This window comes from Rhipicephalus microplus, chromosome 1, assembly GCF_043290135.1.
Source record: "Rhipicephalus microplus isolate Deutch F79 chromosome 1, USDA_Rmic, whole genome shotgun sequence".
Classification (NCBI taxonomy): Eukaryota; Metazoa; Arthropoda; class Arachnida; order Ixodida; family Ixodidae; genus Rhipicephalus; species Rhipicephalus microplus.
In genome coordinates this window covers 287,439,124-287,465,152 of record NC_134700.1, presented here as the reverse complement: position 1 = coordinate 287,465,152, position 26,029 = coordinate 287,439,124, and the positions used below count along the sequence as shown (strand labels likewise).

The 26,029-nt window shown below is 42.1% G+C and overlaps 1 protein-coding gene across 1 annotated transcript; it reads right to left on the bottom strand.

Moving 5' to 3' along the window:
• Positions 1 to 824: 824 nt before the first annotated feature.
• On the bottom strand, positions 825 to 25,251 carry AsnRS (asparagine--tRNA ligase). The gene is made up of 14 exons (XM_037412107.2): positions 25,085 to 25,251; positions 22,002 to 22,087; positions 21,854 to 21,916; positions 21,427 to 21,609; positions 19,551 to 19,700; positions 18,678 to 18,764; positions 17,912 to 17,998; positions 16,016 to 16,072; positions 14,429 to 14,584; positions 13,288 to 13,409; positions 10,829 to 10,964; positions 10,304 to 10,465; positions 5,420 to 5,503; positions 825 to 1,129 (listed from the first exon to the last, which is right to left on the bottom strand). The coding sequence occupies exons 1-14, from the start codon at positions 25,113 to 25,115 to the stop codon at positions 866 to 868; spliced, it is 1,668 nt and encodes a 555-aa protein (XP_037268004.2). The 5' UTR covers positions 25,116 to 25,251; the 3' UTR covers positions 825 to 865.
• Between the last annotated feature and the right edge of the window lie 778 nt (positions 25,252 to 26,029).

Genomic DNA, 26,029 nt, shown 5'->3' with positions numbered 1-26,029 from the left:
GTCATTCTTGAATGCACCAATTGTAGGTGATGATCTGCTACAGGTAAACTCTCGGGGCCTTCAGTCTTTTGTATAGAATTTTTCATATATCGAACTAATTCGCGATCCTCTTCGAGTTCGATATATTCGTGTTTGACTGTAGAACTCCTCTTTTTCTGCTCTTTATTGCGAGCTCACAAGCAGCCCCACTTTGTGCTCGCTTGTTCACGTGTCTTGTCTCTGCACGGTGTTTCGGGCCACTGTTTTCCCACGGTAGATTCAACAGGCACTGTTTTTGAAAAGTTGTCTGCAGTTCGAATGTTCATGATACGTGCCCTACCCATGTGAAAGTTGTAAGTTGAAAGTGCTGCGCGTGGTCCTGCGACACGGCTGCGAAGGCATGAACAATGTCACTGACTGCACATGCAACAAAGAGAATGAAGTTACTGATGGACACTGTTTTAGTTTCTTGTAGAGAATTACTTTTTGTTTCACCTAGCCATACACAGCTTTTGCTGTAAAACCGAGTTCAATACCTAATCTGTGAAGTTTTCATTAGGATAGCTTATGTAATATACCAATTTGTATCTAAAAACGTTTCAAGAATACCTAAAATTAAGCAATAAGAAATTCGTAAAGAGAGGGTGGGTGCTTGAGTCAAAGTTTCGACGAGGGGACTCGGTTTTTTTATGGCTGTAAAAAAAGTCCGCTTGTCGAAACGTCGGCTCCAGCACCCACTCCACAATTTACAAATTTCTCATTGCAAGCTTCCCTCTCCCTTTTCTTGCCTTTCTAAAAGATTAAGCATACGATGTAAGGCAACAGTTCAAGCAGGAAGCACGAAGTTGGGAAATAAGCCACTCTTTTATGCAACTCGTATGTCAAATCAAGGCTTGCAGCGGCCCACAAAACGTGGGTAGAGGCAAACGTCTCTTATGTGGTTGCGCTTAAGCACCCAGGTGAGAAAGCGTTCGAATCCCAGGCCATAGCCACCGTGCGGGCAGGTACCATACCGCCGCTGGTCTGTGTACCAATAGTAGTGGCTTGCATCAATGCCTTCTCGCTGGTAACCCTTGAGCAGCTCTTCGTAATCCCAGATCCTCATAGAGCCACCCACAATTTCACCAACACCAGGCATTAGTAGATCAACCTGCGACAAGATAGGGAGGGTTTGGTGTAACAATTTGTTAGCACTAATCTTCAACTACACTCAGACCTTATTATAACAAAGTTGCATCTTACATGAAAATAAGTTTGCTATATCTAAGAATTCGTTCTAAGGGTATATACCTAAGCCTATATCTGTTGCAAAACTAACCTTAATTCACTTCATTAAAACCGATATTTCGTTATACCCGGTTTCATTATATCAAGGTTAAAGTGTATATAATAGTATGAGATGTCTGAAAGTCACAGTATCTGTTTCAGTTGTTTCTGTCTATTGCTGAAACATGAAGCTTTGAGGCCTCCACAATGCTGTTGCTAACACAGGTGTGACTGACACATTGATGTACGAGTCACATCAATGTACTGACATCGTTCAGCTAACTTCCAATACACTGAGCTTTGGACCTCTGTAAGCATGGTCGACAACAGGGTTTTTTCTTGGGCAGTGGAAAACAGTGTTGCATCGCGGCAAGGTAAAGGGGGAAAGCACTGCTGTAGCTTAGGCAAGTGCTCATAGGGCAAGTGCCCCATTTGCACACCCCTGCCAACGCCTATGCCTGTGAGTGTGTTTGAGAAAATATTTCAGCTAGTACGCTGTTTTGGCAGAAGTAACTGCTTTGGCAGAAGATGTAAAACAAGGCATTTGATCTCAAGAGAATTACATAACATGGAAAGAAAATGTGCAAGGCACATCACAAAATACAGATTAGCTTGTGTAGCAAGGGCAGAGTTGCCAGTTCTGTTTATAATGATAATAATTAATTTTTGAGGTTTTACTTCCCAGAATTATTATATGAGCATGAGACGTCGTAGTGGAGGGCTCAAGAAATTTTAACCCCCTGGGGTTCTTTAATGTGCACCTAAACTTAAAGAGCCCTGCAACACGTTTTGAGCATAGAAAACGCTGCCGATCAGTAGTAAAGGCTCCCGACAACACGCAAGCCAAATATTATAGCGCAGCACGCTGTCTGGAATCCACATTTGTCAAAGTGAGCTGAAAATAGCTTTCTCTTCTCTCAACAAATGATGTAAGACACTCAAAAACCACTCCTAAAAAGGCCATCTAACAGCCACTGGCTGATTTAAACATGGCGCGCTCAGTCGTTATGGAGATTGCCACGAGAGGCCGTGACTTGTCCACGCGCGCGAGCGAGCACACTAAAAAAGTTGCACATTCGAAAAAAAAGAAAGAAAATAAAGTGAGCTAAAAATAGTTTTCTCCCGACAAATGATGTAAGACGCTCAAAAACCACTCCTAGAAAGCTCACGTAACAGCCACTGGCTGATTTGAACATGGCGCGCTCGGTCGTTACAGAGATCGCCGCGGGAAGCCGTGTCATGGCCACGCGTGCGCGTGCGATCCCACTGAAAAAGTTGCACATTCGGAAAAAAGAAAAAGAAAAAAAAGGAAACAAGTGCTCAAGGTGACGAGGCGCGCCTGCTTAGCTTTCAGCGCTTTCATCGGGACAAGAAAAGAGAGAATGCAATTGCAGCATGCAACAAAGCTTTGTAACTCCACTCGCATTGGACCGATTCATAAAATTTTTGCGGCGTTGAGTTCGTGAGGCAATAAGCTCTTCCAGCAAATTCAGTCCATGGTTTCTTGAAAAAAGTGTTTCAAGACCCCTTTAAGCACGTGGGCCTCAAGCATTTTCGCCTCCATCGATAATGCGACTGGCCCGGCCGGGATTCGATGCCGCGACCTGCGGGTCAGCAGACGAGTGCCTTAGTTACCAGACCACCGTGGCGGGTCTGCTTATATTAAGCGGATTTGGGCTTTAAAGTTGTTTCTTGTATTTTTTAAGACTTATTTGCACTTTCCCGGTAAATATAGTTATTTTAGTGTCTATTACATTCCCCAAACGAGCACTTAACATTAACTAATTAGTGTGTTTGCCGATGACTTTGAGCAGTTAAATGTTGAGGTCAGTCAAGTGTTGCGGGAATCAGCAAGTAACACTAATGATGCACTGGGAAATGTGCATTCAACTGAATAAAAACTAACCCTGAAGACAACATTAAAAAGTAAATACGTATATGCTTGCCGACTGGTCGAGGGGGGTTTTAGAACTTCCCACAACTAGTCCCTCTGGTGGTTTAATAAAGTTCTTTGTATGTATGTATGTATGTATGTATGTATGTATGTATGTATGTATGTATGTATGTATGTATGTATGTATGTATGTGTGTGTGTGTGTGTGTGTGTGTATGTATGAGTTTTCATTCATAGTTGTGCATATTTTTACAGTACAAAATAAGTGAAGTGATTTTTCCAACTCCCCTTATTACTTAAGCAACCTTTTTATTATAATTAAAAATATTTTCAAGAATGAGAAAAATAAATTTCTGCTTCTTTTATGATGATTATTTGCTTGCTAGCTCAGTAGGATCTGGCAACTCTAAGCAAGGATCTTATTTGTGCTCCGTAACGATGCATTTGCTTCATGAAGCTCCACTGCAATATAGCGCTGCAGTGCACCAAGGTATACAAATATGTAAGAAGTAATGATTATACAGTGAAGAGTAGCACCCAAGGCCTACACCTCTCTCAGTGTATCGTATACTACTAATATATTAAACTATTTTGTGGTATCCTTTAGGTTTAACATATACTAGTCTGACTGCATTATACTTCAGTTAGTAAGTGTATGTTTAGAGGGACACTAAAGGCAAATAGCAATTTATGTCGGAGTGAAAGCTCAATGTGTGACAATGTCTAAAATGGCAATATTATCAACACCAGTGCCCTACTTACCGATAAATTAAGCTAAATGTACCACACGATAGGACCCATGAGTGGGATATTTTGGAAATAATACCGACGAAGTGAGAGCAACTGACTACAATTAATCACTAGTAATCAACCTAGCTGCAATAAAAAAGGAACCTTCCATGCATCAAAAGATGCAATAAAATGCTGATTTATAGAAACAGAACCACCGGGAGTTACTATGGGGAATGGCGCAAGTGATTAGAAAGTTCCATTTTCGCCTGGTTAAACTGCACAGGTGATGCCATCTAGCGGGGCCCAGTTGAACCAATCACGCCTGCCATCGCGTAGGCCATGGCAGAAAATTTTTCAGTGGCCGTTGCTGCTGTGGCTCCCGCTACTTCTGTTCTTTCCACTAGTGTCAGAGATCGCGCAGTAAAGCCGGGCAACGTTGCGCACGGCAACAGTGACGCGAGTGGGTCCGCTTCTTGAGGCGGGTAACTTGAAGTACACTAACCCGATGCGGGCCACTAAAACGCAATTTTATTTCAAAATAAGCCCTTCCTTGGCACAAAAGTAGCACTAGCAGGTTTTCGAACCACTATTGCAGCAATAAATGTCGACTTAATTTTGCATTTACCAGTGCCTCTATAATATAGTTTCCAATAGTCAAGTATACTTGGGCTATCTCTATGACAACTTTACCCTTCAGGTGAATCTAAAACCATTTTTTTAGTGAAATCAGATAGTTTTTTCTAGATAGTGCTACAGTTAAATTGACACATTCCCGAAAAAAAAATCCTTCATAAAAGAGGATTTCCTAATATGCAGGTTTGGTACAAAAACAGCGGAAGATGCATGCTCGTGACAAAATGACAAAATCCAAGGCAAAATTCCTATATTGTCCGTGGTGAATATTCTTTATATTAAGGTTGCCTGCCGCTGTTAATTAGTTATATAGAGGTCACAAATATATGTGCTTCTATGGAGTAACAGCGAGGAATCGAAAAACTTTGTTATATTCAGGAAGTCAAGTCATTATAAAGAGGTTTGTTATGAGCAGGTCTAACAGCATTATAATTGCATTTGTAATCCAAAATGTATGAATGAGGGTCTACACTACATTGATTTTCAAAGTGCGCAGAAACGGGATACCGGGAATACGCCACACAATATAGGCGCTGTGTCGTGTAGCCTATTCTTGGTGTCCTGTTTCTGCGCTGTTTGAAAAACTACATGTACGTACTAACAAGCTTGTTCAGCCACCAATTTTAAGTTCTACGGTACCTTTCACATTCCCGTAACCTCACAAAAGTATAAATAAAAAGGCAGCAGGAGTACAACCAATAAAAGCAGCACAGAATTCAGCTAAGCCAATTGGTCCAAATCTCCAAGACGGTCTCAGTCTCTCATGTGGTCCCCTTTAGAAATAGTTGCCTACCTTTTCTTCATTGGCTAAACTACTCATTCAGTTTACCATTACGTGAAGAAATACAATACCCTTTAAGACAGTTATTGCTTAGCTTTCTAGAAGCCGTACACTAAGCCAGATTTGACACATACCGACTCTGTCAAACGAGGGTCATCAGCACACCGTTGCATGTAGAAGGACTTTATCTCTGCAGGGAAGCGGCACAGAAGGATTGGCTGCGAGAAAACAGAGAATGACATTAAGCACACAGGTCTGCACATAAGGTTCGGATCATGTGTGAAGTGGTACTAGAGACATGCTCGCTCAATACAGAGTGGAACAGTGTTTACGACAGGTGTTTTTTTTTATAATAAATCTGGAAAGACTGTGCACACCACATTATTCTTGTAAACTGCGATAAGATGAGTTGGAAAGCTTTTAGTACATAAATTTCTACCTGCCATCCGTTTTAGAGCCCAATAGATGAAAACAGAAAGATCCCACGAATCAAGGTGCTTATTAATAACTGGAACTGAAATATTTTTGTACTATTATTTATTTTATTGTAATAATATAATAATTGCTGTAGTCCCATGCACCTAACTCTGGACTAATTTTTTCCAGATGGGATACTGTAATGTGCATATACAAAAATTGTTAAGAATACTTTAGTGCTTGAAGGTTTTCTTAACAATTCTCCCTATTTATAATGCAGCCACCATGGCTATAAATTGAACCAGCGCCTTCGGGCTTGGCACTGCCACACATTATGTGCTAAGCCTACGGGGGTAATTATGTTATTGTACCCTTGTGACCAAGCTATCACAAAAAAAGAGTAGCATCAAAAAAATAGCACCACAGCAAGAATGATTGGTGAATTGAATACAAGAATGATGTCTACTAAATGCTATGGCTGAAATACAAAATTACCTTATGCAGTCGAGCTCGCTTATACCTGAGTGTGACACGGCATCCGTTCGCTGTATCCTGAAGTTCTAGTAAATGAAACACACTTTTAAGAATGCTGCAAATGAGAACACGAAATTTTTTCGCAAAGGAGTCCATAATGTACATGTTTAGAAGAGCAGAAGCAACAAGGGTGGTCTTGAGTTTGTTTAAAGTGGCAGAATGCTGTTTGCCGAAGCCCTTAACAAATACAAGCAGCCCGATGCTATTATTGTAGCGAATTACTACAGGAACGCTTGTAGGCACCGGCTGCAATATTTTGTCGTCGTCAACATCTGATTACTCCGAATCACTCATGCCACGCACTTCATTCACAATGCCCTCATCCATGCATGGTTTCGCAGTGTCAGCATCATCATCGGCCTCAGTAAATCATCCCAGCAAATGTCCTGCCCTCCCGTGTCGGAGTCGACGACGCACTGCCACAAATCATTGCCGGAGTGCTCCTGTTCGGAACCTTCAGGCTTGGCATCTGGTCGGAAGTCGACGAAGTTGGCCTCAAACACTTTCACAGACATGTAGCTGTCACCTCTGAGCACAAAGCCCTCACCATCTCCACAGCTGAATACAGGGAAATTTGAAGCAACAAGTTGGCTGCCGGGCAGTCAACAGCTATAAGCAAGCCCACCACAACGCAGCACATATAAGTCTTAAGCGTGCAGATTATGCCTAAATCAAGCGATTGCCCTTCCAACACTGTGTTGAGTGGCAGGAAAATTCACGGAAGGCCTCCCATTTGCCATCCTGACCGCACACGCACACCAACAGCAAGTAGGATGCGCACGCACAACATACAAGCCTGGACGTGTGGAGCTGCTCTGGGCTAGTTTCTAGCCAGAAAAGGAAGCTTCGCAATTCAGACCAGCATGGCCAGTGTTGCAGAGGGGTGGAGACGGGCGAAGGAGTTGCAATAGAGTGAAGAGAGGGAAGCATATGGCGGGAAGGCGACACGCAGAAAGAAGCTAGATCAGGCAGCTTGTTAAAAGGTTTGCGAAACACGCAACTCACACATTGGAAAACTTGGGAGAGTGACCTGTGTGTGCAGAAGCCAGAGAATCACATTGTGGCGCTGGCAGGCTTGCATGGCCCCACCGACTTCGATAATTCGCGATTCGTTCCATGTAAAAGCCGTTCTTACACAAAGGGATTGAGAGCAGGTTCTAAACACGGAACGAATCGTGTGAACTATCACCGTTCGTGCGATAGCGCAAGCGCGTGCACTGGATCGATGTGACACTGATCCAGACAAGACACAGATGGTCAGGTACAGTCGGCAGCAGACGATGTGAGCAGATGATCTGGTCACTCTAGGCTGGTGATGACAATGATAGTGTAACAAGACCTGCGATGATCAAAAACTGATGGGAGACTAACTAGTCAACCAACAGACCTTCAAAAGATCGGTGGCAGTGCGAAAACACGGGCCTCGTCTGGTGATGTGGGGTGCTCAGAGTGGTGGGGGAACAAAGAACGCAGGGGTGCGTAACGAAAAACGGTCGGGGAGAGCGACAACAAGAGGGCTGCAGAGGTAGAGTCGCCGTTTAACAATAAGAATCTAGGGGCACCTCGCCAAAGCTTATCGGTGGTCGAAAATGATGTCTCGGGAAGTCGGTGGAGTACAGACTCCATTCGCTGTAACTGATTGGCGACACTTAGACATTCGTTTGATTGTGATTTTGTGTCTTTAAAATAAATGTATAATCCTACGGTCACGCCAGTATTGTTTGCTTGAAGCGAAAGTTTATTTTAAGAGAAAGTTAATGTTTAGTTAAGGGGCTGTTATATGTGGGCTCGACTGTAACCAATATTCCTGAGATATATGCACTGTTTTGCTTGGCTTATGCATTTATATATGCTTCCTTTTCAATAAATCTCTTGTTTATATGTAAGTAACCTGTCCTGTTCTCTCTGCGTTTTTGTCCCCCCCCCCCCCCCCCATTGTGGGACAAAATAAATTTCATGATGCTAAACAAATTATAGGTAATTTGAACTAATAACTAGGCCCGTGTGTAGATATTCAATATTTCAGATATTTTTCTAATAGTGTTAGCTATTCAATTCGATGCACAATAGAATTTTACTATTCTAACCATATTCTAACTATTCGGACTTCTCAAATAAAAACACAGTCAATGTCAGGTTGGCAGCGGCTCTATCAGACTTTCGATACGCTTTGCTCCATCACACTCATATTGCAGCAAGCTGCCTTTTAGGCTCTGCCACGGTAGTGAATGCATTGACTCGGTAAACCACTGGTTCCAACATGAAGATGATAGATGTTGCAGAGGGGGAAGGCTCTATTAATGCTATTTTAGACTTGAAATCGGGGCAAAAAGTTTGAGGAATGGGATGGCAAAGATTTTTAGCATCCAAGATTTCAAATGTTCTTATATATTGATGTCTACGAGACAGACCTGCAACTTCAAACTCGAAGGGAGCACACCCACGACTGCCCTACCAGCTGGGCTATCACAGAAGTTGAAAAAGAAGGAGAGGCTGAGAAAATAGCACCTCTGTCTTTCAGGCGTAAAGTGCTGTCGACAACTTTGGTTGCATAAAATCATGTACAGAGAAGTCCACTGTTAAAGGGAACACCGGAGCTCGTGCTGTCTGCTCCACGCCACCGCCGGCCGGCTGCGGCAACTAGCTATGTGCAGGAGCAGTGAACGCTGTGGGCGGCGCTCGTTTGTCCTCCGCTGCAGTTGCAGCCGCTCTTCAGCTCATCGTGACGGGCGGCTAAGTCGCAAAATCTTGAAAACGTATTTTTGCTTAAGAAGTAAATCGCTTTCTTTCGAGCTAGAAGGAAAATGACGAGAATGGTCTATAATCAGGTAAATGTCACCTGACACATCAACCGGATGGCCGACTTTCGTTTGCTTTCTCGTTAGATAAAGAAATGCCCGCTTCGAGGAAGTTTTCTGGTGGCGTCAGTTAAGGCACTTGTAAATGCTTTGTTGAGCTTACGCACTGCAGCAGCTCAAATATGCATTAGTGCGAATCAAATACGTAATATACGTCTGTAAATAAGTCATGCTTCTTTAACCACCAAATGTATCAATGAGGTAGTATTTTACATAATCTAATTTCTTTTGAGCTTTGCCACGGCTTTCCATCTGAGCGTGGCCATGCCGCCTGCAGACAAATTTTAAAGCGCGAGGACGGCTCGCTTCGCGTTGAGCTGAAGCGCAGCAGGAACTGCAGTAGACGGCAAACGAGCGCCGCCCACAGTGCTCACTGATCCTGCGCGAAACTAGTTGTCGCAGCGAGCCTCTGGTGGCGCCGAACAGACGACATGTGCTCCGGTGTTCCCTTTGGCAGGAGACCCCTCTGTACATGAAACTGGGCCTCTGCATTGCCTCATTCTTGAAAAGACAACTATGAAACAACACCCAACCAGCGCTTTGTCAACCTAGTCAACACTTTCATGTTGCTATCTCATAAGAATATGCTTAGGAATTATACCCGACCTTTCCTTCTGCAATTTTGCTTTGAAGTATTAAAAAATATTCTAAAATATTAAACAAATATTAAGAAATATTCGATTCACACTTCCATATAGTATTCAAATTCACTTCGCACCAATAGTTTTAATATTCGCACAGCTCTACTAATAGCAAGAGCGAGGTTTAAAATGCCAAAAATGCCAATATGTGAGGCTTCATAAGAGATGGCCAAATGAAGTTTTCCTCACAAATCTGCAATTTTTTCTTCTATAAGCCCTGAAGGCAAACACCTAAAAGGGCACAAAAAAAAAAAAAAAAACGGGATGGCAGTTAACGTCTACAAAGCTCTGCATAGCACATCCGTTTTACTTCCTGCCCTGAGCAAAGATGTCTAGCTCATCACAAACACTTTATTCAGGTGTCTTTGAATACCTTCTACAATTTTTACACTGTCAATTTCACAGCTTTTTCTCCCTTGAAACAACAGCTGCATTTCTTAGCATAGATGAGCATCCCTTCAGTAAATAGATTATAATCTGTTTTCCTCACACACAGACCAGGCTGAGTATCCTTGAGAGCAAAGAAAGTAACATGATGACCAGGACAATGATCTTGGCAACAAAATACCTTGTTGATCTTGTCTGTCATCTGGCGCTCTGGAAGCTCTGGAATGTCCTCACCGAACTCATAGAACGAGCCATCTTCTTTGGTTATGTTGTTTTCACGCAGGTACTTTATTGCATCTGAGTAGTGTAGCCTCATGAAAGGTCGCTCCGGAACAGCAAATTCCTGCAACCAAATAGGCACAAATTTTGCAGTCTAAGATGACAATGATAACACTACATGATGCATTCGAAGGAAAAACCTACTTGGAGTTCGTATCAACTACAATATATATCTCCAAACTAGCATTTTTTTATTGTGTATATGTTTGGTGCACAACATCTTTAGGTAAACTCTGTGGTAACTGTGCACAACATATGTGCTTATCAGTCGTTTTTCACTACCATTTTTTGATTTATGCCAATAGCACTTAAGTTGTTTCTAGAGGCAACAGAAAACAAGGTACTGTTGTCCAATGAAATTTTGTCACAACAACAGTCAACAAATTCAAGTTAACAATGCCAGTTGAAAGTAAGACAAGTGACTCACAGGGTTGAGCTCAAGCACAATGGGGGCAACATGAGATTTGAGGATGCGTTCGCACACGCCCACCACCAAATCTTCTATCTTGTCCATGAACTCGTCAAAGGTCAGGAAGGGGCATTCTGCCTCAATGTGCGTAAACCTGCAAAGTATGCCCTGAGTCAGTGGCTAAGACATGTCCGACAAATGCACAGGCACCCATACACACATGAACACATTCACACATGCATGCATGCACCCACAAAAACACACAAAAAAACTTACCAGGCTGCCATAGCACGACCATTCACCAACTTCACATAAATATATATTTTTTTAAAACACGCCTTACAGGACGAGTATTGTTAACGATAAAGGCTTTCATGGGCCCAGGCTGCACTGAGTCTCATATTTATTCTAGTGCTTGGCTGTGCACAGTGAGCACATGGAAGTTGATGGCTAAGCAGAAGCTTTTTGTTTAAAGGAAGTGTTTCAAGAAGTCTGACCAAAACACAGAGCTATGGGAGAAAATGCAGCTACGTGCTGCAGGTCAATTAAGACTAATCAGATTTATTTAGCATACAGTCAACCCGCTTATACCGAACCTGAGCATGATGCAGCATCCGTTCACTGTATCCCAAAGTTCATAGTAAATTAAACACAGCTTTTAAAAAAAGTTGCGAGTGAAAACACAAGCTTTTTCACCCCAAAAAGTCCGTGATACACGTGTTTCGAAGAGCAGAAGCGATAAGGGCAGTCTCGAGTTCATCTAAAACGGCAGGGTGCTCGTTCGCCGAGGCCCGTAGCAGAAGCTGCATGAGGCACCGGCTCCAAAGTTTCATCGTTCTCGCAAATCGATTCCTCCAAATCGCTCTCGCCATGTACTTCATTCACAATGCCCCAATCCGTGCACGGTTCCGCAGTGTCGGCATCATCATCGGCCGTAATTAAACCATCGTGACAGATGTCTCACCCACTCTCCCAGGTCGGAGTCAACGACGCGCTGCCACAAATCGCCGCCGCAGTTCGGAAGCTTCAGGCTCGGCATCGGGCCCGACGTCAACGAAGTCGGCCTCGTGAAAACAGTTTCGCGCGCACGTAGTCATCACCACTGCCCACGAAATATTCACCACCTCCACAGCTGGATACCGGGACGTCCGAAGCGGCAAGTTGGCTGCCAGGTGGTCAACAGCTACGAGCAAGCGCTCCGCAACGCAGCACCTACCGCGTGCATTACGCTCAAGCCAAACGGTCACACTTTCGTCGTTTTGTTGAGCGCAAGAAAAAGTGTGCTAGTCCTCCCGTCGGCCATCATGACCACACACGCACACCAAGAGCGAGCAAGATGCGCACACGTGCCGCCAGACCGCGTGGAACAGCTCTAAGCCCGTTTCCAGTCAGAAAACAAAACTAATTCAAGCCAGCGTGGCGGGCATCGCAGAGAGGTGGAGACGGGCGAAGAGGTTGTGATCAAGAGAGGAGAGCAGACTTGCGAGAGAAGGGAGCAGACTTGCGAGAGAAGGGCAAAGAGTTGCGATAAAGAGAGGGGAGGATGCGGCGGGAGGGCGACCTTGAAAACCAAAACATACGGGAAGGAGGCAGGTTGGGTAGCTTGCTTGAAAGGTTCGCGAAACTGGCACGTAGAAAAACTTGGAAAGAGTGCCTGCGCGCACTAAAGTCAAAGCATTGCGGCCTGGCTCGGTGCGCGCAGCGGTGTTCGAAGAATCGGCGGCTGTGGTCATAAAATTGTTTTGCTACACCGGCGGGTTTGCGTGTCCTCACGAACTTCGATAGTTCCCGATTCGTTCCGTGAAAATTAACAGCCGTTCTTGCGCTTCCACACGCGTGCGCAAGGCATGCTGAGTTGAGTGCCAAGTGAGCGAGCGAGAACAAGTCCTAAACACGAAACAAATCGCAAATCATCAGAGTCGGTGGGGTAGCCTACGCACGTGCACTAGACGCAGACTATCGGATACAGTCGGTGTTGGCGAATGGTCAGGTCACTCCAGGCTGCGACGCCAATGACAGTACCAGCGATCAAAAACAGGGTAGCTGGCCGACCGGTTTTCGAAAGATCGGTGGCTTAAAAATGAATGTATGTGAACCTCGCGGATGCCTGATTGGTGGTCGAAATTGGTTTCCCGGGAAGTCGGTAGACCGCCGACTCCGTTCGCTGTAACCGATCAGCGGCGCTCGGAGGCGTTCGTTGTAAGTGCAATTTTGTGCCATTGAACCAATGTATATTTTCACGGTCACGCGAATATTGTTCGTTTTAAGTGGGGCCGTTATATGTGGGCTCGACTGTATCTACAATTAACGACAGCACACACCGGGCTAAGACACAAACACGAAACACGAAAAGGACAACACAAGCATATGAATCTGAGAAAATATGCAAGAAGTTTATAATAAAATGCTGCAGATAGTCAATGCTTCGCAACATGCCCGCATGTTCATCATACAGCAGCAAAAAAGGAGAAACATACTCGGCCAAATGTCGCCGCGTCCTAGACTGCTCTGCTCGATAGGACTGTGCCACACAAAAGACATCTCCAAGAGCAGGCACAACAGTTTCCAGATACAACTGTGAGGACTGTGTCAGGTAGGCCTGCGACAGATAGAATCAGAAGCTGTAGATAATGTAACACGGAGAGTTCTTTCACAAGCTCGACAATGCATGACAGTCATTCGGTTAAACTAAAATCGTGCAAAGGCATGTTTCAATGCAACGTGCCTACAGTGCTTTTCCTATGCTGTCAATTATCTATTAACACTAACTAAGAGTGTTAGAAACAAAGAAAAGCAATCCAAGCTGAAGAGTTTTTTTTTCTTTTTTTAATTTCTTTTTTGAGAAAAGATGGCTGGAGTGTTGCTTTGTGAGGCAGTTTCTTCAGGTTTAGATGCAGTAGGGAAAATATAAAATGAAAGCAAACACATTCATGACTATATTTAAATAAAATCACACTGTTAAGCCCCACTACTCCTCAACAATGAGTGAGGTGATCACTGAAGACAGCAGTGCTGGCTGGCTATATATAGTGTTTCAGCAATAATGCACAGAGTTAAATAATGTAAGTAAGGTCAAATTCACCCCTTTGAATGGCAAGCCCGAGAGTAAAAGCTTGCTTATTTTCTAAAGCTGTCTGATTGCACTGTCCCCAAAGGCAGATAGTCTCATGAAATTTTCATATTTCGCAAGTTTCTAAAGAAGCCTGACCAAAACACTGGGCTATGAGAGAAAAAGCAGCCAAGTGCTGCGGGTCAATTAGGACTTTGATGTGGTTTTAGTTTCACAAATAATTACTTATAACTAAATAACTATGTTCAGCATAAAGGAATTACTGATGGTTCAACAAGCCTTTTATAATGCGCACTCAGTTTTATTTTAATAAAATTATCTACATGCTTCATTTTTTACACTTTGAATCGTATCTGGGACACCCTGTACGAATTCTTTCTGAAATGTATTTTAAAGTTGTGAGTTGAAACTTATCTTGTGTTCTTGACAAGGTCTATGCTGAAACTATGACTAATGCATGCTTATATTTAGTCTTGTAAACCTAAAATTAGGGACAAGACAAACTGCTGGACATACAAAAAAACAAAAGCAGTGTGCACACAACATACCTGTTCCCCAAAGTAGTCGAATGCAAACAGTGTTGAGCCCCCTTCAACCTGTGTCTGCACCATGGTTGGTGGAATAACCTCAACATAGTGGTTGCTGAAGAAGTAGTCCCGGAAGCAGTGCATTACAGCAGACTTGGCAGTCATTATCTTAGACAGCTGGAAGTGAAGAGAAAAGGAATGGGTGGGTTCGTTAACAAACAAGCACGCAACCAGCCCTCTTAATATTGCTTACTGATAGCTGCGACCCCAGTCAGAAAAGCAAATTTAGTGTCATCATGAGTGAAAACTAAGCTTGTGCAAATAGTAAAATTTAGGTTCAATTTAACTGAATAATTCTGAATCAGATTTGAATAGTTTGTATCACATATTACAAATAAAAATGAGTATGTCTTTCATGACCCAACTAACCTACCCAATATTTTTTTTAAATTGAAACAGGGGATGTACAAATGTCATTCTTTTTGCTTCAGAGTAACTGGAAACAACCTTCAATAGTAGCAGGGTTTGACTTTCTGTAGAATGCATATGATATTCCGTAAATTACATCAAGTTTTAAAATTCACTACACTTACAGAATAAAAGTCCCCATAACAAGATTATAAACTTAAATAATGATGAATTGATCCGAGAGTAATCAGTTGAAAGTTCGTGACAGCATAAATTTTCCCTGGATATGCGCTTGTAAGGTGAAACCACCTTTATAAGGGGATTGCATGCGGCCTGATTTAGGTAATATACACTTATTCGTTCATTTCGAATACTTCCCATTTACAATATTTTAAATTTTAATAGAAGCACATTCAAATACTGTATTATTAATTGAATATTCGAAGGGCTCAAAAACTCACAGAAGCCAAGTAAAAACACATCACTGTCAGTTTAATTTGCAAGATGGTATATAAAAACTGTTAAATTTGATGCAGAATAGATGTGATTGTAGAATGCAATGATAGACTCAAAGTGAAAAGCCTCAATGGCAGTGCTTTTGACATACTGTGTAATACTCAGCCAACTGTTGACCATAATTCTGAATCCAATATTTCTCTATAATAAATGTCCTAAGCATCCAGCAGTTTTGTAGTCCTTCCTCTGCTAACAAGATAGCAAAATCCACGCCATCTTTTCATGCGCTGACACTTAGCCAATGCCAAAACCTCACAACTTGCAGCACCTCACTTGAGTGTCCGATTGAATGCTGTGTGGTGCTCAATGGTGAAAGCTCATCAAATTAACATTACATGTTCATAGCAATAACTGGCCAAACTAACGAGTGTATAACAGCTGGCTGATATGCCAATCAACTGGCACTGAGACACCAGTTTCAATAGGAGGTCAGCAAGCGATGAATCGCACTGCCTTTTACATTGGTTAAAGATGGCAGGCATCCATATGACTAACGGTAGAACCTTGTTGATACGTTCCTGCTTATATGATTTCCTGGCTCCTATGCTTGCAATCGTGAAAATTAAGTTAACCTGTTTCAGACAGCACGATTCAGATCATACATTTATATTCTTCATTTTTTGGGGGGGAAACATATCAATGAGGTTTTACTGTATTTGTAATTATGACATTCTTGAAGCTTACCGTGTCTCCCCGCAGTGCAAGGTGGCGGTTTTCAAGCAGAATGTCAATGTGAGACTCCTGGGGGAAAAAAAAATAAGCTGCTGACACTGAAATCGGACAGAAACAAGAAAGATGATTTTTCGAATGACAGTTAAAAGCCAAACAGCATCAAAACTTCACTATCAAGCACGAGTAGTGCTCACTACTGAAGCCCTCTTGGCAAAACCTCCGGGCTATCATCGCCCAATTCTTTTACAGCGAAGGCTGTTATGAGATCAAAGCTCGAGTCACACGCTGCCGTAGTTGTCCGCTGCCGCTGTCGGTGTCCATAACCACAACGCACGAAATTAGAAAGAAAAAAAAAAAAAACAAGTACCAATGACACAGTGGGGCTCGAACCCAGGTCTGCTGGGTGCCAGCCCAGTATTCTACCACTGAGCCACGCTGGGTTTTTTTTCTTTATTTCTGATTAAACTTCACAAACGGGTTGCTAAGATAACTATATTACAAATCACAACGAACAATGTAAAAAACTTGAAAATAACTAAGGCCATCAAGCATTACTATAACAAATGACGTCCTAGAATTCCTTCATAGTCAGTAGGGCTTCTACCCTTTCTACCCATAAAGGTACACATTCATCTGTTCTTACTACCTCGAGTAATCTTGAGATGCTTTCTTTAAAATACTCTCTTGCTGGTCTCCTGTCTGGATCACAATGAAATCCAGCCATTCTAGAGCGCCATGCACTGTGCAAGGCAGTCATCATGATAAAATCGAAAGGTAATCCATCCTCATTCAGTGCAGAAAAACATGGTCAATAATTTCCGGTTTCTTAGAGATTAGACAGTGAGATCCCTAAGGCATATAAAACCCACGCTTCTCTAGAAAGGTTCTTACACGAAGTGTTCTGGTGTGTAATTTGAAAAAAAAAAACGTTTTTGCAATGAGCCACGCTGGTGCGTGGTACTTGTTGGCAAACTTGCCTTAGGCAGGCTTGACGTGGGGAAAGTAATCGCGTTAATACGACTTATAAAGCATTTTAAGACAGCAAAGCAACAACAAGTCATCACACAATGGAAATAGCGTACCGAGTGGGTCGTCCAATGCTCCAACCCATTACAAAAGCTTGTTCTTGTTCACCTATTACCTGTGGCACATAGACACTTCAGGCACAATTCCTCATCGTGATCAGCCACTGCATGAACAATTAGCACGAAAATTCCCTGCACGTGTTTAGCGGATACCACGCTTCGCAGAAGAATGACGAAAAATAGCACAGCGAATGCCGGCCTACTGCCCAAAAGTTTATTATTAATGCCCTAGTGGGTACCAAGCAAGTATACTTGCAGTAGTTACCCAATGAGTGTTTAGAAAAGGCTCTGAAAGGCCACTGTTCTAGCTTTCGCTGTGACTGTGCCGTGTCTTCCGTGCAGGCCTGTCGTTTCTTTATTAATAGCCTCTAAATAGCACGAAGAACAAAACAATGCATGCACCTGGTGTTTAGAAAGTACGCTACAAATAGATTCAAACACCAGGTCATTGCCTCCTAGATCTTCCAGTCAGCCACAGCTACCACAGCTGCCCCAGGTGATTGTGACGCATCTACTTTCATTATAACATACACAACACTACAAGAAACTCAGCATTTTCACCCAGTGCAAAATTTTGTTCCAGTTGGTGAGGTTAGTGTGGCTACACCAGCTGAGCGAAAAGCTAGCTTGCTACTTGTATTTCTGTTTTCAAAGGCACCAAAATAGCCAAAAGCTGTAATCTGTGAGGTTTATACAAAAGCGCTTATTCCGAGTGCTATATAGACATAAACCTTTCTCAATTGAAATGACAATCCCAGAGTAGCCATTCAACTAGGTATTATCGTTGTGCATCAATTTCTTTTATTTACATTCCCATAAATACCTTGTTGATAACATCCTCCAGGCCTCCAGCCGGAGCATCTCCGACAAGTTCCCAATAGTCAACATGAAGTTCATGGCCACCGGGTGCCTGCAAAACATGATCAGAAAACAATATAACTACACAAAACAGCAACCTAAACAACAAGCCTAGTCAAGCTCGCAGGAGCTTTTTCTTCCCATGCCCTCTACTTGCTCAAGTGAAAAATAAAACGATTGATTGATTGATTGATTTACGTTAGATACTCTCTATGGGGATACACAAAGCTCTACTATTAATCACGGATTGACAGCCACATGTAAACAGTGCAACAGCAGTAACATTTTTACGAAGTGCTAGCTGTTTCTTATAATTTGGATTTACATTGCCTGAACGCTCAATGTTGAATAACAAAAAAGCAACAATGAAGGGTGCATAGCTCTGCCACATCTGTTTGACAACAATGTAGGGACTACTTGCCCAACAATACAAAATATTTTTGTTCTAAATTGGGAGCTGGGCAAGGGTGCCTGTACTAAAACATTTTCTGCTTCTTTTTTTTCCCCAGAGCCACAAAAGACACGAATGGCCTTTTCCACGATATTGCCAAGAACCCCTGCCCATCAAGCCTCATGCATGGCATTTCAAATGTAACTGCACATTGACCATTGTGACAATACTATCGATTGTATGTTAACCCATTCCTTACGTAATATTCTCTCAGGGGTCTTTAAGAAAACAAAAATGAATGAATGAATTAATTAATCATGTGTAGTCACTACAGCCTTACCGTTTTGCCTTCAAGAACAGCACGAAGCTCTCCGTAAAGATGGACAGATGACTCTGTAGACAGCATAAGTGCTTCGTATGTATGACACTGGAAGGGAGAGATGCAGACAGATAGCTAGCAAACATGCACACAATTTGAAAAAACAAAACACTAGTGTCAAAACAGCCGAGGAATCACTGGATGATTTCAATAATGAAAACACTTTGAGCTTTATGTTCCCATATCAGCACTGTGATTTAAGGTATCAGAACACTATTCTTACTCACTGAAACACAACTGTAACATCATCTTCGATTGTGAAAAACACCTGCTTCCATATACAGCAGCTTCCATACGAAACTAGCCCTACAGCTTCGTTAAAATAGCTTCTGTAGACACTTCTCAATTATGGCTAAATTAGAAGTGAGCATCTGTTGCAATGACAATTACTTAAGCCAATTTAAACAATTCATAGACACCTCAGAGGAACTGACAAGAATACATTATTATTATTATTATTATTATTATTATTATTATTATTATTATTATTATTATTATTATTATTATTATTATTATTAAATTTTCCACTCATGTTGAATGCTGCAAAAAAAAAAAAAAAGGCAACTGTAGCTGGATTTCATTGCACACTTTTCTCTTTACTTTTATCTTTTCAAAAGCTCACAGCTGGTGTGTTTTTGTGACCACCAGGATAAGCCACTCCGCTGTCGCAGTACAAGCAACATACTGCTTTCTGCACAGCACATCAAGTGTACATATAAATATAACAGGATGATGCCATAGAGAACGCTCATAAGGTTATTCAAAATGTACATTAGTTTTCTGTTCACGAAATTGTTGCGCAAGCAATCTGTGGTACATGCAGGAATGACATACCAGCTGGTCGGTGAGGATACATTGAAGAAAGCCTGTGCCATCCCGCAACAGGATGAACATGAGCGAGCGGCCCTGCCTTCTCAGGTGGTGGACCCAGCCATACAGATGCACACGCTTGCCCCGATGGCCTTTGGCTTCACGGATCTTGATCTGTGAACAACGAAGAAACCAAGACGGTCAATATTAGATGGTGACACAGTAGCTAACTGTCGTTAGCTGTTAACGTGAGCTCATATTCATACTGCTTGCATCAAGAGAAGTGTCCTACCATTAGCCCCCAATTTGGCCAAATAAAATTGATGCTTTGTTTCTCTAAAGGAAGACACTGCATCAATGTATGTCATTAAACTGGGTACTTTTGAAAAGTTTTGTAATGAGAGCAATGACTTAGTCAAAGAGATAATTGCAACTAAGTCATCTCTTGGTTCTTCCTTAACACAACCTTCCAGATTTTAATATTCACAATTTTCCAGACCTGCCTTAGGTCATAGGAGAGGCACCTTTTACAACCTTATAAGCAATTTAACTCTATGCTCTTCGTCGAGCCTTCAGAGTTCAAAACAAAACAGATACACTCAAACATTACTACTATAACAAAGTAGCATCTTAGTTGAAAATAAGTTCGTCATACTATACAAAAGTTTGTAATAAAGGTATAGTCCTAACACAATGTCTATTGCGAGGCTATTCTCCATTTTCTTTGTTATAACTCATATTTATTTATATCCAGGTTTGTTATGTTGAGGTTTTAGTGTATACACCTCTAAAAACCAGTGAGAATGAGCCACAGACTAAAATTGAATTGGTTCAATGCGCCAAAGCAAATTGCAGGCAATTAAAGACCAGATGACTAAACTGCATACCTTTTGATTATACACTAAATAAAAAATACATACCACAACACTTTCACTACTTACCACACAATCCTATATTGCACACACGACCAAGAATCATATCTGCAACCTCAAACTATGCAACAAAATGCTACAGTCCCTGAGGAGAGTGAAAAAAGTACAAAATCAAGCAAACACACGGACGCTAGTAATGTTGCTCCTTTTCAATAAATGTCGCAGAGCATTCAGGAACTGCATCTGCCTTTTTTTTCTTTTTTTTGGTCCTACAAATCAATATAATATTTAGCAAATAATAACATAACCAAATCCCAAAGCCCCTCAACAGGCCATATGAGAACACACAGCCTGGAAAAAAAAAAAAAAAACCCAACCATGAGGCCTTCAGGTACTGTAGCAGAAACCCCAATTGAGCTAGTTGTTTCGGCAGTTTATTATAACTTTAAAACAAAAATAAAAGAGGCATCGTGCTAGATTAACTGCTCTATTTTCTTGGAATGAGCTTGTCGCCATTATACCATGAGCTATGTGACTGCTAGCAATCCAGCATGCTGATGACTTTTAGTTTTAGTTTCTTAGTCCTCATGCAGTGCACAGCACTGATCTAAATACTTGCTTAAAATGACTGCTTCAATTGTGCATTTGGCTCCTTTCTTTCCAGCTTCTATAGATTGCCAGCGCACTATTCTTGTGAGTCTTATCTTCTGTCTGAAAGAGCCCATTAAAACCCATATGTCAGCTCTAGCGCTTAGTACATGAACAATGCATGGCTATCTTTGCATTGGTGGCAGAAATACTTTGTTGCCGAAACTGGATACTGAATCACACCTGTGATTTTTCTCTCTGCTTACCGTCTGCCATAGCCACCTAACAGGGTTTCTCGAGTGCGGCATTCATAAGTGCCATTCATAAGTGCTACAGCACAAGCATGCATATATGTTTTAGAACTCAAAGCAGAACATCAGCCGCACAAAGTTACGTAGCGTAATAAAAAAAAACGGTTCTACACGAGACACAATACTCACCTTGACGGGGTCCGGTAAAGACGGATCTAGCTGTATCTTCACCTTCTTGGCTTCTTCAATGTTCTTCTCGCGTCGTGCCTCATCTTCGGCTTCCTTCTGAGTTCGCTCAGTGTTTTTATACTGTTCTCGTGCCCAAATCTTCCGCACCTTTTTAACCTGAGACTGAGACACTAAGGTCCACTTCTGCAAGGGAGAAAAGAGAGAACAAGGCACAATTTTTACTTGTTTCCACATATAATAAGGCAAAGCATATAGCAGACCACAGGAAATTAAGTAAAAAGTCTCAGTTGTACAGTAGAATTGGGTGAATGTTTAACTGCGCTACAAAGGTGAAGGACCAAATGGGTATGCAACATGGTGGCCTTCTATCTTTGACCAAGACCGTGCGATATCTCTATCAAGACATGAGCTTGGAAGCCATGCTTACCTCTCCATCTTTGCCATCACCATAGAACTGAGGGAAGGGTTCTTTGGCAGCTATCCTCATTGCCTGCATGAACAATATTTCTGTAAGAAGCTTTTCCAGTGCTAAATAAGTGCACTTTCAGTTTATTAAAGGGAGCAAGGAGACATACCTGTAGCAAACTCTTGACTGGCTTCAGCTCACTGCCATCCCCTGTCTTGTCATCACCATGTGCTTCGGATATATACAGCGGCTCTCCTGCAAGATCAAAATGCGTACACTTCAACTCATTGTGGAGTACATGATATAAAACGAATGCCCATTAAAATTACAGGTACCATCACCACTAAACTTTGTGAGATGGAAGGCCAAGTCATAATTTTAAAGCAAGCAGCAGACAGGAGTACTTTGTTGTGCAGTGCTAGATGTATGTGGCTGTTCAGTAGGACTTTGACTACAGACAGTTTGGATAAAACATAGATGTGGTGATACTCCGAAGGAACACGCGGCCACCAAACACAGACAGAAAAATTGAGATGTGACTCACAAGAGTGGAAGCTTGGGCTAGTTGGTGCGTAGTCATATTTGCAAGGTGTTTCAGCGTGCGAACAAAGGAAAAAAGGACAGGGTAGACAGAAAGAGCTCACTGCCATCACCTGTCTTGTCAGCACAGCACTCTTTCTGTCTACCCTGTCCTTTTTTCTTTTGTTCGCGTGCTGAAACACCTTGCAAATATGAGATGTGACATTTGACCTTCAACAAATTTTACCTATTTGCGTTTTTAGAACAGTAAAATGTAGGCCTCTGAAATCAGTCCAGAAAAAAAAAACTGTAAAAAAATTTTCTGGTGGCTAGCTACCTGAAGTAAGTAATTTAGAAGAGCATTCTGCAGACCACATTTTTGCGAGTTCCTAGCAGCAACCCGTTGACAAAGAGCAAAGGCATGGTATGAGCGTGAACATATCTGAAATTTCTATTTTAATAAAGTATTTTGGCAGACTGTTTCACAATAATTTTTTTTCTCAAGCCTCACTAGCAAACATACCTTGGCAGTATTCTCAAGGTAACAAAATATTTTTCCAGACATTTTTGTACTCTGCAGAAATACTTTTTTTGTAGAATGGCCTGTCACTTAAATAAATTTATGAAGTATCTTGTACAGGTGTTGTTGCAATTTATGTTCAGCAAAATAGCAGATTGTTAAGAGGGAAGCCAAGTGCTGGTTTTATATTCATACACAGGCACCTCAAGAAGCCAAGTTTTCACGTAGGTTGCACTAGGTAGGTGACATTGAATAGCTTCAGCACCAATCCTACCAAGATCTTAGCCAATGATTACATGAGTACCAGCATATGCAGAGAGCGATTTTAAAAAATGCATATTTCTGAAACCTTTTTCCGTCACAGAATTCCTCTTAATTGGTGTCTGTATCTTTGTATATGCTATCAACCTGGTTTTCAGGTTCTGTTTGTTGCGTATTTTTTGTGATATGCTGCTGTTTCATTGTCTGCTGCTATTCATGCTTCATTAGGCACTAGTATCTCACATGTCATTTATCGCAAGCCTTCCACTGACATACGTCTGATGAATACATTGGGGCTGTTTTCAGTTTGATGCGTCACAATTACTGTAAAATCACAAGCAAGCGACCTCTTGCGCTTTTGGGAAAATTTGAAATATGTGCCAGCACATTGTGACCCAGGCCACGGCATCATGTATCTACTAGGTTTCAACCCGCTTCCTCCCAGAATAGGTGATAACTTTCATTCACCCTTCCCCAGTGCAGGGTGGCCTACTAGACTCAACCCTGGTTAACTTCCCCGCATTTCTCCTTATTCTCTATCTCTTTTGAAATAAGCTCTAATCTCTGAGCAAGCCCCCCCCCCCCCTTCCCTCTACATTTCTTTTATTCAACCTGTTCTCTGCTACAGATTCCCGCAGCAACTGTTTCTAGGAACCTAAGTCCGGCGAGCCTTAAGATATCTGCACAATTTCTTGGTACTTTTACAACGTGGTGCCTCAGGATTGCATTCCAAGTTGTCCCAAGTTGTCAGTACACTTGAAGGGTATTTTCCCCTTTGTCATGAAACATGAAACTTAACACGAGGATTCTCTCCGGTTCAGTAGAAACAGTAAATGCATGCATATTCAAAAAAAAAAAAATATTAGCAGCACAAGACTGCGTTTTGCTTAGATGCTTAGAGGTTCTTTGGCACCATCTAGAATTCTGCTTTACGAACAAGTAAGAATACCTCCCTCTTCAAATCTTGTCCAATTATGTTTCAAATAGGAAGGAGGAGGGGGATTTTTTAGGATTTTACGGTAGAAAAAGAAAACATAAGGAATCATTCACGTTCAGTAGCTGAATACATGATAAAAGTTTTGGGCTGCATTGAATTTTTTTCTTTTTATTACAAGAGAGGTAATAAAACATTAATTATTATAGCTAGATCAACCTGTAATAGTTCTACTATGCTCAAAGGTGTCCATACGATAGGTGTAGAACTTGCTTTCTCTCATGGCAGAATTCTTACTTTGTCACATGGAAGGAACTCTTTGAAATAGAATTTTTCATAAACGCCTTGGCCAGTAACTGTTACGAGTACACACTTTCCACGTGTCTGCGTCATCTCGAACTTTGAATGTATGTGCTTGTCCATTATTTGTCTCCATACATCAACGAGAATCAGTTGATGGTTGTAGTAGACAGAGCCCTCTCTCAGCGTTTATCGTAACAAATGTGTGCAGAGTATTGATGTGACTTCATCCAAATGTCCCAGAATTTATGACTTATCAAAAGCGCTAACGCGATGCACAACTGAAAACGAAAGAATGATGACGTTGGCAGTCCGTCACAGCACCAAGAAATGCGAAAGGCCTTTTGATCGGCAAAGTTGGGCCGGGTCAACTTCGAACTATGACTGCTATTACGTCCATTCTGCCTGACTTGACGCTGTGGCGCGTAACCAGCCACATGTGTCGCACGGACACGCGAAAGCTGCCGATGTTTCACTCCAACCGAAAGTACCAAGCCTCAAACACGCGACGGCGGTGATCCAAGACGGGCATTAAGTCAATCAGTTAATAAAGTTGGTAAAATAAGTACCTCAATGGCTACGTGTAAATGCGCCTTCAGGCTATTGTGTTCTGCTGCTAGACATGAGGAAAGACACATCAAGATGTGGTAAGAGTTGGCAGAGCACGATGCCGGTATTTGCCATGACAGCAGTTGATGTAGCAAACTTCGTAACTCACTCTCCTCTGCATGTTGGGTGCCTTCACTCATGTTGTGCGTTGAAGCTTGTCTACAAACTCCGAAAAGTTGATTTGATCACGAAGAAATAGTCTGTCAGAGGCGGTCCAAACACCAGATTTGGGCTTTCTTCAGGTGCTTGCAACAGACCAGCAGGCACCGTGAAAGGTGATGCAAGGAGTTGGCCGAGTCACCGAGTGAATGGATAAACTATGTGTCGACTCAACAAGCCTGCAGTAACCTCAAACATTCTGCGAGCACATCGCAGCCACATTACTGTGGTTAGAAATTATGAAAAGCTTCTAAAAATATATAAATACGCAATGAAGTTTTTTTTTTTTTATTGGGATACCAGACGCTTGCTTCGTCTGGCCACATTATAACCGAAAGAAAGTTTTTGTTGGCGTTACTAGGTGGCGCTACAAAACACGCGGTATTTTTTAAACAATGGTATAGGCTCCTATTGCAAGGATTGTTTTTTTTAATGATTATATTTATCACCCCTTATGCAGGCCTTGGCGAAATCGTAGTTGTAATTTAAGGAAACAGCACAGCAGCGTTAGTTTATTCTTTTCTGTCGTGCTGTTTCGTAGCGCTACTTACAATGATATGGTCAATTGAAGCACTTGCGGAAAAGTCCACCGCGGTAAGAGGAAAGGGAAAAACTGATACACGCTTATTCCGCCGAGCACATTATCTTTGGTGTAGTCACAACTATATGCAAGTGTCAAAGTTTAACAATATAGTGCATCAACGCGCACACGCTTAGCGTCGCATGACGTCACCATGGGCGCCATCTTCGGGTACCAGCTGGCTGAGACACCGCGTGAGCTCTTATTTGAACGCTCGGGACAAGAAACTGTCAAATCATGTTAGTGCCGGTACCCCCTCACGTTCCTCTGTGTTTACCGTTGGAGGGGCTGGCGAACAAAATAAAGCGGGGGGAG